Source organism: Passer montanus, unplaced genomic scaffold, assembly GCF_014805655.1.
Source record: "Passer montanus isolate IOZ18808 unplaced genomic scaffold, ASM1480565v1 scaffold102, whole genome shotgun sequence".
Lineage (NCBI taxonomy): Eukaryota > Metazoa > Chordata > Aves > Passeriformes > Passeridae > Passer > Passer montanus.
Window position 1 is genome coordinate 419,807 of NW_024356727.1, and position 13,645 is coordinate 433,451.

General features: G+C 44.5%; 1 protein-coding gene across 2 annotated transcripts; it reads left to right on the top strand.

The window, feature by feature from the left end:
* The first annotated feature begins 427 nt into the window (after positions 1-427).
* DTD1 (D-aminoacyl-tRNA deacylase 1) lies at positions 428-12,898 on the top strand. Of its 2 annotated transcripts, none has more exons than XR_005628445.1 (6): positions 428-568; positions 2,329-2,419; positions 4,373-4,608; positions 8,185-8,282; positions 10,743-11,010; positions 12,281-12,898. XR_005628445.1 is itself a non-coding variant. In XM_039717492.1 (6 exons), the coding sequence occupies exons 1-5, from the start codon at positions 526-528 to the stop codon at positions 10,896-10,898; spliced, it is 624 nt and encodes a 207-aa protein (XP_039573426.1). In that variant the 5' UTR covers positions 428-525; the 3' UTR covers positions 10,899-10,919; positions 12,281-12,893. The 2 variants fall into 2 exon arrangements, 1 of the variants encoding a protein (XP_039573426.1); XM_039717492.1 differs by having other exon boundaries at positions 10,743-10,919; positions 12,281-12,893.
* The last annotated feature ends 747 nt before the right edge of the window (positions 12,899-13,645 follow it).

Here is a 13,645-nt window from a genome sequence, read left to right on the forward strand (position 1 = left end):
TCAAGGCCAGGTTTCGGATAAGACCTAGAGCAACCTGGCCTGGTGCAAAGTGTCCCTGCCCTTCCAGCCCACACCTTTGATTCCATAGGAGCTTTTACAACCCAAACCACACCCCGCCCATGCACCTACAGACCCACCTTTCCACATGGACTCCTCAGGTCCTTACAGCCACCGCTTCCTTTTCCCGAGCGCACCCCCAGCCACTCATTTTTATGGACACCCCTCTGTCTCCCTATAGCTGTTCCTATAGCGGATGCCAATCTGCTTACGCGCATATTCTCCTTTTGGACGGCACCCCAAATCCCTACAGGCAATAAGAGGAAGGCCGAGCACCTGCACACACATCCCGTGCGTGTCCAGGTGCTGGGAATGGAACGGAATCCCCGGGGCGGCGGTGCCGGGGCTGCGGCGGCACCTCCGATGCGCCGGGGGCGCTGTGCGGGGCCGCGGCCGCTGCTGCCGCTGCCGGGCGCCGCCGCTGTCCCCGCTCGGCGCCGGCCGCGCTGCGCTGCGCTGCGCTGCGCCATGAAGGCCATCGTGCAGCGGGTGGCCCAGGCCAGCGTCACAGGTCAGTGCGTCCCCGCCGCGGAGCTGCTCTGTGGGTGTGTGGGTGCGGGTGCGTGCGGGCGTTCCCCTCCCCTTGTCCCCCCGCCGGGGTCCGCTCCTTCGCGGCTCCCCCGCGGCCCGGCCCCCGCGGGTGCGTGTGTGGGCTGTGTGTGGAGCTCTGTGTGCAGCCTTGCCTGGCGGGCCTGGGCTCCAGACACGCTGCCATCGCCTCCTCGAGCGCCTTTGTGTTGGCAGCACAGTCGCAGTGGTCTCGCTTCGCTCGTGTTCGCGGAATCACACAGTGTTCCTAGTTGGAAGGGACCCACAGGGATTGTGGAGTCCTGCGCAGGACAGCCCAGGAGTCACACCGTGTGCCGGGCAGCATTGTCCCGGCGCTTGCTGGGCTCCGGCCGGCTCGGTGCTGTGACAGCGCCTGAAGCTGTGCTGGCGGGGCTGCCCTGCACGGCCGTGCATTGCTGTGCGTGTGCTGGCAGTACCATCCCGGTGTCCCTCTCCCCTTTGCATGCGCTGGCCCTGCAGTCACAGCCACCCCCGTGCATGGCAGGCGTGCTGGCAGTGCAGCCTGGCTCGTCTTTTTGCACTGCCTGTGCGTGTCAGTGCTGCTGTCCCAGCTACCGCCGGGCACTGCTCTGCTGGTGGAATGTCCCTGCCATTGCAGTGCTTTGGACCCTCTGTGCTCGGGGTGCTTCAAATCGCCAAGAAGTTTGCCCGTGAGGCAGTGAGTGCCTGCTGTGGGAAGTTATTGAAGAGCTTCTGCCTGTTTGTCAGCACGGGCAGGGCGTGTCTGTGAGGGCACAGCTTGTGTGCACAGCTGGCACCGTGGCCACAGCTGGCACACCCTGTCAGCATGGGGGTTCTTGCTGCCTTAGTTCCACTTTTCTGGGGAGAATTTCAGCTGTTGTTCCTGGCCGTTGAAGAGTTTGGTGGACGGTGCTGTACTGAGCAGGAGGACGGTGCTGTACTTAGCAGGACAGATTTCTAGACTGGAGGACTCATACCCTGATCCAGCCACCAGTGCACAGGCACTTTCAGCTTTCACTGGATTCCTGATCTCCTTTCATTCAGTGAGATATTTGGAGCTTTTTGTCCCAGTCATGAGCCTGGATGCAATTTTAGCAGCTGGGCAGCTGGTGCTTATCTCAGCAGCAGGCATTTATTCTCACTACAGTCATCTCAGGATGAACAACATTAAGATAATTTATTTAAATTAAGATAGTTTAAGGCGTTTCTTAGGAAAACACAACAGATCTGCGATAGATTGTGTTTTATTGTAAATGTCATTAAAGGGGTTGTTTTCCCAATTAGGAGGGTCTAATTTGCAGGTTGTTGAAAATCATGTTTCAAAAAATCCATGAGGACTCAGGTAGAAATCACCTGTTCAAAAAAAATGGCAAAGTATGAAGGGAATGGTGGAGTAGAGAAATTGAGTGCACTTAGTGGCATCAACCAGGTGGATAATTTTTCGAGGATTGGGGAGAGTTTTACCACCTTTCTGTTTAGGACAATTGTAGTATAAAAAAATCTTCATACAGTGTTTTTAAATGCTGGAATAAGTAACCTAATCTGATGAAGTGGTGGCTTGGAAAGCTTTTGAAAGAATGCTTCAGCGTGATCTTTGAAATTTACAAATTTAGGACAGAGGAAACAGGGTTTAGAATGCTGTTTTCTTTATTGGTTGGACTGAAACCAGTCCTAACTTGTGCCATAAAACAAGACAGTGCATTTAGCCTTATCTTTCTTTTCCCTCTCTGCTTTCTCCAGTGGGTGGTGAACAAATCAGTTCAATAGGACGAGGCCTCTGTGTGCTGCTGGGCATTTCTTTGGAGGATACACAAAGAGAGCTGGAGCACATGTAAGTCACTCCCTTCCTTTTGCCTTGTTCCTTTTCCTATTTGTGCATTGATGATACCTGTGCAGTAGCCAAACAAATCAGCTATTCCTATTGGGAAATACAGGTTTGCCTGTTAGTTTCTCTTCAGATTTTACCTTGAATACAGATTTCTTAGAGTTTTCTCTTCATGTTCCATTGAGAAAAATCTGGTCCCAATTTCCTCTATGTGTTTTTTATCAAGAGCAGAGTCTTTTAAAACATTTTTGAGTCCAAAAGAAATCCATCCTTCAATGATGGGATTTATGAGCATCCTCAAGCTCTCGTTTTAGCTTGCACATGAGTTGTGTTCTTCCTAAAGGCGGGATAGTCTTGTCGGTTGTTTGTCTGCAAACAGGAATCAGTTTTGGCAGCCTGGAGAACTGGCTCTGGCCATCTGCTCCATGGCCACAGAATACTGGGATTCAGCCAGCAAACACATGCAAGAGAGAGCTCTCCAGGGGCTTCTTCTGTCTCTTTTGGACTGGTTATTGCTCTAGGGCTGACCTCAGTCCTTGCAAAGGTAAAAAAGAAACAGGTAATGGAGCTGACTGATGTCAAGAAGAAGGGGTTTTTATTCTCACAGGCTCCATTGGTTTACCTTCCTGTTTGCCTCCCCCAGTGTGTAGCATCTGCTCTGCCATCACTTCCCATCCCTGCCTTGGTGGATGTAGAAGCTGCTTTTGAATTTTTCAGGCAGGAGATCTGTAGCTACCGTGCCTTCAGCACCAGGTTGTTGGGATGGCTGACACAGGAAGGGCAGGAAGCCAGCACCTGGGCAAAAGGAGTGAGAGAAAGCAGCTTAACCAGGCTTTTCAGGTCCTATTAAAGGAAACTTTAGTAATCCTGTAAATGAAACAACAAACACCTCTATGAAGAAAACAGAGCAGTGGTGATGATTTAAGCCTTCTGCTGGGGCCTTCCAGTGGATGCTTTCAACAGTCCACTTCATTCAGGAGTTAATTCTGTTTGCTGTTGACACAGACAAATTGGCAAGGATGTTCTTGTGACTGCCTTAGTGATGGCAAAACCCTGAAGCTAGACCATAACAAAGTCTCACCCTGTCTTGCACTGACTGCCTCACCTCTGGTGCAGTGCAAAATGCCTGGCTGATGGCTGCAGTTGAAACCCTTTGTACTTGATAGGCTCCCTTGATATGCTGCAGGCGTGGAGAAGCCAGAAGAAGAAACCAAAGACAGGAGAGTGGCTTGGATGCAGTCCTGTTATCAAAGTCCTGACATGGACTGGGTTGCAGGATCCATTGTGAAAGTCCCCTTGTTGTGTTGAGCCAGTCAGTTCTGTCCCCTGTCTCTAGAAAATCGGCCCAAATTCAAACCACTTTGCTGCCAGCTGCAGTTCTGCCCTGTTCCTTGGATTCCTCTTCTCATCCCGATGAAAAAGTGTTGTCATCATCTGGTTTATGGGGCCTGGTCTGGAAATAGTGCTAGGAAGTGACAAAGCAGGAGGAGTGTATGTGAATCATGACTGGAAACAAAAACCCACAGTTTTAAACACAGTTTAGGATGATCTCATTTCCTACTGAGTGTGATTTCCTGGTGTGGTGGGAGGATTCAAATTCCCAAAGCTGTTCACACATTAAATAATGTTGTGACACATAGAAGCCGATAGTAAAGAGTGAGCTTTCTTACTTCCTGTGCCATCTTTATGTTGCTGTGTAACATGCATTTATTCTGCCCTGGTGCCACACTGTAAAATGATAGTGTGGATTAATGCCCTGACACTGTTGTGTAGCTTTGTGAGGGCTCTTTTGGTAAAGGCTCTGCCTCATGTGGTGAGATTCCCATGTCTGGGAGTCAAGGGGCAGAGGGATATCATGTTATGTGGAGGCAGACTGAGTATGCATCTGTTATCTCATTCTGTATGGTACCTGTTGATCCTACAGGGGACAATTTAGGAATTATCTTCTCTTCCTCCCAGGGTTCGAAAGATCTTGAACTTGCGAGTCTTCGAAGATGAAAGTGGGAAGCACTGGTCCAAAAGTGTGATGGACAAACAGTATGAAGTGTTGTGTGTGAGCCAGTTTACTCTCCAGTGCATCCTGAAGGGAAACAAGCCTGACTATCACATGGCAATGCCCACGGAGCAGGCGGAGTCTTTTTATAACAACTTCCTAGAGCAGCTAAGAAAAGCCTACAAACCAGAGCTTATTAAAGGTAAGGACAGAAGGTTGGTAAGGTCCTTGCTGTGACCAGGGGACACTCCTTGTGTGTGTCCTTTCTGGATTGTTGCTTTCTTTATTCTGTGATTTTCTGTAGCTGAAGGGATGTTAACAATACTTTCACTAGAGTCTGTCAGGGTGATTGCTCCAGTCTTCCTCTAGCCAACCCATTTCCTGGCCTTCCTCTGGATGACATGTAGATGTTGTTTTCCTTTTGGCTGCACAACATGAGCAGCCCAGAGAGGCTGCAGCCTTGAGAACAAGCTCTGTGCTCAGGCTCCCTCAAAGGCTGCTGGATGTTTTGTGCTGTACAAATAGATTAACCCAAGAGAAGCATTTTTTTCTGAGGAGTGTGTTTAGTGAGGCTCTCAGGTGTCACCAGTGTGTGATGGACAGCACAGTTCCATCTGTCACTTCCACATCCTGTTAAATGGAATTGTGACAGTGGGAGGTGTAATGTGCTACTTGAGAACAGGTTTTGATTTAGAATCTCTTTCCTCAACTCTGTGTCATGTGTGGAGCAGTTTTCTCTTTATCAGAAAATACCTGGCTTTCCTGTTCATTTGTGCTCTGTCCACACTCAATCTTTTCTGTTTGGTTTTCTGAGTACTTTCTGTCCATTTTCGTATTCAGATTTGACTTTTTGCTACACTTGACAGGAGACAAGTTTTTTAGACTACTTTTTAAATGGTGTCTGCTAGTAGATAGTGGTTGGCCTCAATTTCCTGATGAGGAAAAAAGTAAAAAAAGCTGAGGAAAGATTTAGAGGCTAATTTTCATATTGACTCTAGTTTAGGATAGTTATTCCAGTGCTTTCCAAGGAGGCACAGTGAAATGCACACATGTCCAAAAATGTCAATTTTTTCAAGCTTTTCTAGCTTGATATGTTCTTCCAACATTTGTTCCTGATAAGGAATGCATTTCTGATACCCCTTCAATCACTTTGTATTTTGAAAGCAGCTTTTTGAATTCATTCTCTCAGTGAATAGCAGTTGTGTATCTGAATTGAATATTAAGTGCCCTTATTTTGGCACTTTTTTTGCCAGTGCTTTCTGCAAAACGAGCTTTCACTTCTGCATTTTTCTTTCTGTGTTAAAAGCACAGATTGGGAAACCCAAGAGTGCTATTGTGTCAGATAACACATGAATTTAAAAACTGCTGGCAGCACTGGAACTACCTGTCAGTTTATGATTTTGCTTTCTTATTAAGCTGTGCCAGTTATGGTGTGTTGCACCCAAGTCTGTTAAGATTCTCCTAGGTTGAAGTTTCTGCTGTGCCAATTGCTTTGTCAGTTTTTTTTTTTTTTTTTTTTTTTTTTTTGCTTCTTTGCTGTCTGGAAAATCTGTACTCACTTTGCCCCTACATATACACAGGCACAAACACAACAGTTGTAGTTGTTGGGAGATTAGAGTTTGATTTTGTGGATTGTTGTAGGTGCCCTTCCCTTTTTGATCCTACAAATTGCTTAATGCATTTTAGAGGAGCAATTTAATCACTGAAAGTGGAATTTGTGTAGCTGAGGCAAAGACAGATCAGTAAAGGTCTTGTCCTATCTCCTAAGAGCCTTGTGTTTTCTGATTCCAGTAGAGAATTTGGCTGTTGGAAGTTGTAGGTGCTGGGCAGGCAGCTCCTCTCCACTCTCTGGTCTAGCTGGAGCTTGCCAGCCAGGAGCTCAGGGTGGGAAGTGTTCCCCAAACAGAGGCACAACCCATTCTTTCACACCAAGAACAGTGACAAATGAAATCTTGGAGAAGGTTCCTTCAGTTCAGAGCCATAGTTCCTAGGTCAGCACAGTTTAACACATGGGCACCCATATCTAGAAAATAAAAGGATGCATCAGAAGTCCCTGCTTGTTGTGCTTCAGTGCTTTCTTGTGTTCTTAAACATCCCACTCCCCTCTGGGGAGCAGAGCTGGTGTCTGAGGCCTCAGCACTCTTGTTGTGCAAGCTAATGTCCAAATATCAGACCTACCAATGCTCCTCCTTATGTTTCAGGGCCCTTGCTCTCTGTCTTGAATGTGGATTTATTTTTCTGAGGTAGTAAAGGTTAACATGGCAAGGAGTGTGAAATGTCTTACTCCCTTAGTAGTAATATCTGAGTAAATATGAGAAGGTTGTTCCACAAGGAAGGGTTTAACTCAGATTAAGGTTTGGTACAAGTTGAAAGCACAATTATTCTCCCTGATTAATTCCCTTTGTGAGTGTTGTCACTTCAGAATAAGTGCTCTTATCTGGAGCAACAGTATTCACATGAGGTTAATTAAGAATAACTTTCCAAGTAGACAAGCTTAGAAGTATAAAACCAGTGTGAAATTTCTAGGTCATAAGTCATGAAATTTGTACAAAAATATTCTGGAAGTAAATGATGCCTCTTTTTCAAGTGTTTATGGCTCAGATGTGGCTTCTCTGACTCATGTCAGGTGCAGATATTCCATCTGAGGAAGGCATGTGTGCTGGGCTTTTAGAGGCAAGGAATTTGGAGAGGTGGGTGTCCAGTAGAATGAACTTGTCATTTTAATAATACTTCTGTTTAGAAGTATTAAATTAAATTGAAGAACTATAATACTTCTAGGATCCTATTTTATTGCAGAAGATGTTGCAAGATGAATTGATCAGTCCAGAAGTCTTACAGTGGGGAAAGATGAAGAGCAGTAACTAGAAATTTAAATGTGTGAGGAGAATGGGAGGGAACTGTTACAAGGAGATGTTCCTTGACACTAGTTCTGGTGCCAAAACAAGATAGAAAATGCTTATGATATGGGAGTACTTTGAATGTTCTGGTAAAGTTAGAGGTTTATTTGACCACTTTATCAGCCTCTGGAAAAAAAGGGCATGTAGAGTTTACTTTTTTTTAGGTCCATACATATGAATGGGAAATGGAAAAGACCAACCCTTTTTGTAAGTGAAGTACAGCAGAGGGATGTAGAGTGCAATTTGGAAAGTTGTGCTCCCACTAATAAAGTTTAAGATAATAATCATTGTTTATTATTTTGTTAAAGAAAGATGCATTAGTTTTGACTGGGTTTTGTGGTCACGGGGTGTAGGTTACATCTGTGTAACTCTGAAGGACCAGCCTAAGTTACCAGCAGGAATGTAGAAATGGCTGTAGCAGATTGGGACTGAGCTGCACCCCAGTGTCCCTGCTCTACAGTATTCAATTGTCAAATGCTTCAGAGTAGGCTTCAGGTCTTCTTACCTTTTGCCTAGCTATAAAGTTTCTTCAAAATATCAAGTGGTCAGTTGGACTGGATCCCTAGGCTGATCTGTTACAGCCTTTGAAATGTCATCTCGTGGCAGTGAGAACCATCCTGCCTGTCCTGACTGTGGACACACTGATTACCTGTAGACTTGGTTTGCTTTGTGCATGTTTCTCCACTTAGCTGTGTATTTATCCTCTCTGAGTGTCAAGCTACATACCTGGGTGCACATACACTGGTTTTTTTCTTAGTAGCTTTCTGCAGTTAGCTGCCCTTTTATGTATTTTTTATTTCTTTTTTGTATCACTTTTGGTAAAAACTTTGGTGTGTGTTATCCTCCCAAGGGCTCTGAGCACTTGTCTCTTCCCTTTTCAGATGGCAAGTTTGGTGCCTACATGCAGGTCCACATCCAGAATGATGGTCCTGTAACAATAGAACTGGAGTCCCCAGCAGCCACTGTTGATCCTAAACAAGTAAGTGACTCAAAAGGTCTGGAAAGGATGATGTATCCTCTGCAAATTTGTAGCATTCCTGTTGTGAAGCAGTAAAGCTTCCATCAGGTACAAGGACCTTGTCCTTCCTGTGCAGCCTCTGAACAGTCAAATAATTGCATTGTTTTCTTCAGTTCCCTGGCCTGTTGGTGACTGCCTGTTGTCCTGTGAAAGGTTGTGTGTGTGTAATGCAGAACAGCTTTTCACAGTTTATTCATCCTCATTAAAGCTGTTGTTTAATCATGACTCATTAACAATGTTTTTAATAAATCTGGACCACCCCCCTGCCTTTAGTGAAGTTTCTTGCCATGTGGGAGCTTTGGCATGTGGGTGACAGGATGGAAGTGAAGAGGTGCCTCTCTGTCAGAAACAGGGAAATAGTGAATTTCAATCCTGAATTTAAGTCTGGAGTGGACAGGAGAGTGAGCTAGCTCTGCTGAGGAACAGCACAAGCTGTGCTGAAAGCCAAATGCAGTGCTGAGGCTTCCTCATCCCCTAAACACAACAGGGGCCAGCTTTTCCAGGCTGAGAGAAAAGGGGCAAAGGGGATTGTTGTGCTTCAGCAAGGCCACACCAACCTCATTTGTATAATGCTTTACTTAACCTTGGTGAAATTGTTACTGCAGTTTATAAAAAGGGCATGAGGGAAGAATCAGGAAACTACAGGCCTGTTAACCTCACCTCAGTGCCTGGAAAAATTGTGGAGAAGATCATGCTGGGTGCTACTGAAAGGCATTTAAAGGACACTGCACAGTCAGCATGGATTCTAAAGGGAAAGTCCTGTCTAACTGATTTCATGCTCTTCTACAATAAGGTCACCTGCCAAGTGAAGGAGGAGAAGGTGGTAGATTCAGTTTTTCTAGGTTTTAGTAAAGCTTTTGTCACTGTCCCTCACATCAACAAGTCCTCCAACTGTGAAACGAGCAGACAAAAGTGCCCTGGGTTGCCTTAAACAACTTGGTTTGAAGTCGGTTTCATTTTTACCTTCAAATTCTGTTCTAGATTCTTGTATCATGTTTTAGCCCCTGAAAAAATCTACTTCTGTCTCTAGTCTTTTCTTCTGTACCCTCAGAGTTTTAGAGTTCTCAGGCCAAACCATGCATAATTAGCAGCAGCAGCTCTGTTTTTGGAGTGAGAACTGCTGCCCAGTGTGTAGGTGTAAAATAACCAAGGTGTGCAGGATTCTGCAAGGTTTCATTTCTTTCTTGGGGAATATTGGCTTGTTTAAAGGTTTTGCTTTCCCAGTTCAAGGCTGCTTGCTTTATCCATCTGACAGCACCTTCCTGGTGGTCACAACTTGGGCTGAAGACAGGGTTTTTAAACTTTCTCTGGCAGTGTAAGTCTGAAAACTCCCTTGACAAGCCTCTTAAAAGGGCTTAGGGTTTTTTCTGAGTTAGACACAAGGGAGAAATTCCAACCTTTTTCATGTGCCCTGAGTTAGACACAAGGGAGAAATTCCAACAGGAATTTCAAGGGGTCAAAACAACAAAAGCTTCACTAGTAACCTTCAGAAAATCAGACAGCTTTGGCAAAAATTTAGAGCAACATCCAGTTAACACAAAACATTTCACAAAGCATTGGCTTAACCTATCCAGCTTCACAAACTCAAAACCTGTTCAATTTTAACTTGTTGAAAACTCAGAGGAGAGGGAATTAGAAGAAAGAAACAGAAAAGATACAGAAAAAAACGAATATAACTTCCATTCCTGGTGCCAGCAATGTTCAGCTGATATAAATTCCAAGAGGAGGTGGGGTCAAGACATCCATCATGCATAGTATGATGAGGGAGAACCAATTTAAATTGTTGTTCTCCTTCCTCTTCCCTGGCAATTGCATTCTTTTTTTGCTGACAAAAATCTGTTGATTTGTTTATAGCATGGGAAGTAAGGCTTAGGGATGGTGTGGTTTTTATATTTGAGCTTTCAGCTTTAGCAGGAAGAGATAACTGAACCATCCTGCAGTGTTTAATGTGATGTTAACAGGAAGAGATTAGACAAATAATTGCTGATGAGTAGCTCTTTTATGTCATTGGATGTGACAGTGAAATATCTTATTTTGTCTGAGCAATTGTCTGTGTTTGTAATTGGTAATCAGAACTTTGTAAGTAATTTGCAATGTAATTAGTAAAAATACATTTGGATTAGTCAATCCAAATGTATTTTTTGTATTACTTGTGCTGAGGGATATAAATAAATCACTTCTCTTTTATACTTGGGGTGATCATGTTATCTTATGGTGGTAATTCACTGTCTTTTTAAAATTTTTGAAAATCTCAGCCTTCAGGTTTTTTTTTCTTTCTTTTTTGTTTTGTTGATACATGTATTGGTGTTGTGAATCTAAGTTTCAAGTTTTATACAAATGCTCACTTTTACAATTTTTTTAGAAATAGATTTCTGAAATAATTTTATTACATGATGTATTTTTTCCTTCCTGTGGGAATAGCTGACAAAACTTGAAAAACAGCAACAAAGAAAAGAGAAGACCAGAACCAAGGTGCCCTCTGAGTCAAGCAGAGAAAGAAATGCCCCCCGAAACAAGGATGACCCCAGTGCCAGCAGCGGAGCAGAAGGAGATGTGTCCTCGGAAAGAGAGCCTTAGCTCATCCAAGGCAGGCCTCAGGTTTGGCTGCTCCTCTCCTCTGGAATGCTTGGCTCCCTGCCTGTTTTATTGAAGCAGCACATGTAGAGAGTGGCATTAGAAGTGCTGGAAGGTGAAATTTTATAATCTTGTTGGTTTTATAAATTTTGCAACCTCTGCTCCCGTCTGCAGTCGCACACCAGAATGTTGGGGTGGGTGTTGACCTCTTCCCAGCTTGGCTGGAGTTGTGGGTCTGGCCCAGTTGTGACTGCTTCCATGTTGACTCAGGAAATCTGAAAGTTTGATCTGATAATACAGCAGTGACTTAACTCAGAATCCTGCTTTGTGTTCTTCAGATAGACAGAGGCACAGGGTTGTGTTTCTGTCTGTCCTCGCCTAGCAGGGAGCTCGCTCTGGAACAGCCCAAATACAACACAGTCCTCAGCAATGGAGGTGGAAAACAGCTGAGGCTGGAGACAGGGCAGAACTGCAGCTTCCTTTCATGGTTCTTACCTGCCCCTCCTCAGTTTTGTTCTTTTCCCAGGATGAATTAGTCACAGGCTGTTTTATAGACCTCCACGATTTAATAAGGACATTGGGGCAGGCATTGAGAGCCAAACTTGCCTGAGCAGCAGGAGATCTTCTCTGCCTTCAGGCACTCGACCTGCAGGACATGCCTAGACATCAGTGAATGGAATTAGGCTGAATACAGACCTGAATCTTTTGTCATGGATTATCTGCCTATGTAGATATGTGTTTATCATACTCTTCCAGTCAGCTTTAAGCCTTCAGGACACAGCTTTCATTACCTTCCCTACCCATTCCTGCCCCCAAAAAGCTACATTGCTGATTTTGACTTTTCAAATGTGTCGAAGCTCTAAAGAAAGTGTTATTATCCTCATCTGCACACTGAAGCTCTGAGCTGGCTGTGCAGTTTAATTATTAACAGCTTTGCAAAGTTAAGGTTTAACTTTTCTCTCATTTTCCTGTCCCCAGAGTTTAGTCTGGCTGTGATTTATACAATTCAGCATCATTCATTGCTCACAAAGTTCCTTACTTTTTTTTTTCTTTTTAAATCCATAATTTCCCAGGTGGTCAGACATTAGGTGATGATTTCTGTTCTGTACAGGGTTCCCCCCCACTGTTTCTGGGTTGTGTGTTGAAATAAGAACATTTTAGAGGGTGTGCAATGTTATTGGAAAGATTGGGTCAGTCCAATCTTTCCAATAACATTTGGATTTCTAAGGAGCTGAAGGTCTCTAAAATGTGGCATACAGATAACCTAGCATTAGTTTTCATGCTGTGACAATAAGTAAAGATACTTTTCTCCATGGGGTTTGGAGGACTCCTTCAGTATTTCTGCTCTACCTACAGTAATGTTCCTGTTTGTTTGCCTTCCACAGTTTCTTACACAAATGCTACACTGAATTCTTGAAGAAAGACCCAACACTGGCCTCAGCAACACTCTTCAGCGACTTTGGAGAAGGATGGAAAATGGGAAAGCAGAGCTGAGACATTAGAAACCTTTCATTCTGTATTGAACCAACCAAAGCAATGCTATCAGATTCAGTTGTTAATGTGTAGTGTCAGTAGTGAAAAGGACTTGTGACATTTCTGTGTATGCGTTCTCACACGACTGCTGAGTAAAGGGTGACTGTAGGCAGATTGTAGCAGAGCATTTCACTCTCAGTACATGAGCTCCATTTAAAGAATAAATCAGGGTTTTTCCTTAAACTTACACTTGAATTCTGAAAATTCTCTGAGCAGGCTTGTGTATTGATTCTCACTCCGTGGTGTTGTGTGCTATCTGTTTCCATTGCAGTGTGCAGATCTGTGCATATTTTGGTAAATTGTTAGCTGCTGCCTAGCATCAGGTTAGGCAGTCCAGTCTTTCTGCATGGATTAAGTTATTACAAGAGAAGATCAGCCTCTAGTTGTTTATCATGTGGAACACATGTGTCTTGTAAACTTTTTTAAAACCAGAAAAAACTTTATTAAACAAATGATGCCAGCTGAGTGCCTGTTGGTGTTTGTGTATTGCACTCCCTGAGTCACTCCTGGGTGTCACAAAGCAGGGGACACAGAGCTAAAGTAGTAGGCCAAGAAACACATCTTGCTTCAGCTCACCCACCTTTCTGTGGAAGGTTAGAAATCAGGCTGCTGACCTGAAATCTTTGCTGTTTCTAACACAGAATCTAAGTCATTTATTTTGTGGTGGCTATCAAAATGCCACACAGCTGCTCCACCTACTGCATCCAGGGCTGCTGACAGACACTTCTGTCACATCAGGGGAGGCAGATGAGCATTTGGAAACTGCCAGCAAACAACAAGAGCTGAGAAGAAGCTGCAAAATTGCCAGGAAAGCTTCGGGGGAAATGAAAGACTGCAGGTTGTTACACTTTGACTTCTTTCAGAGATGATGGCACCTTTTGTATTTGCTGTTCCCCAGGTCTGCCTTGCCCTTCCAGTCTGCCCTGGGCCCCTGCTGTGACTGCCAGGATGCACAGCTCTCTCCATGATTGTTGGGATAACTTTTACTCCAAATGCACAGCACAGTTACAGTGCTGCACGCCGTGTAACCACTGCGGTTTTTATTATTTAACTTGTAGGCTGCTTGTATTGTAAAATATCAGTCAACCAAGACAGGAGATTTAGAGCTGCACCCTGACATGGTTATTTAAACACCATGAAGCTTAAGTAAAGATTTGGCAAGCTACACCACTGGCATTTGAAAAGGTGTGGTGAGAGGGCAGGATAGGTGGAAGTGT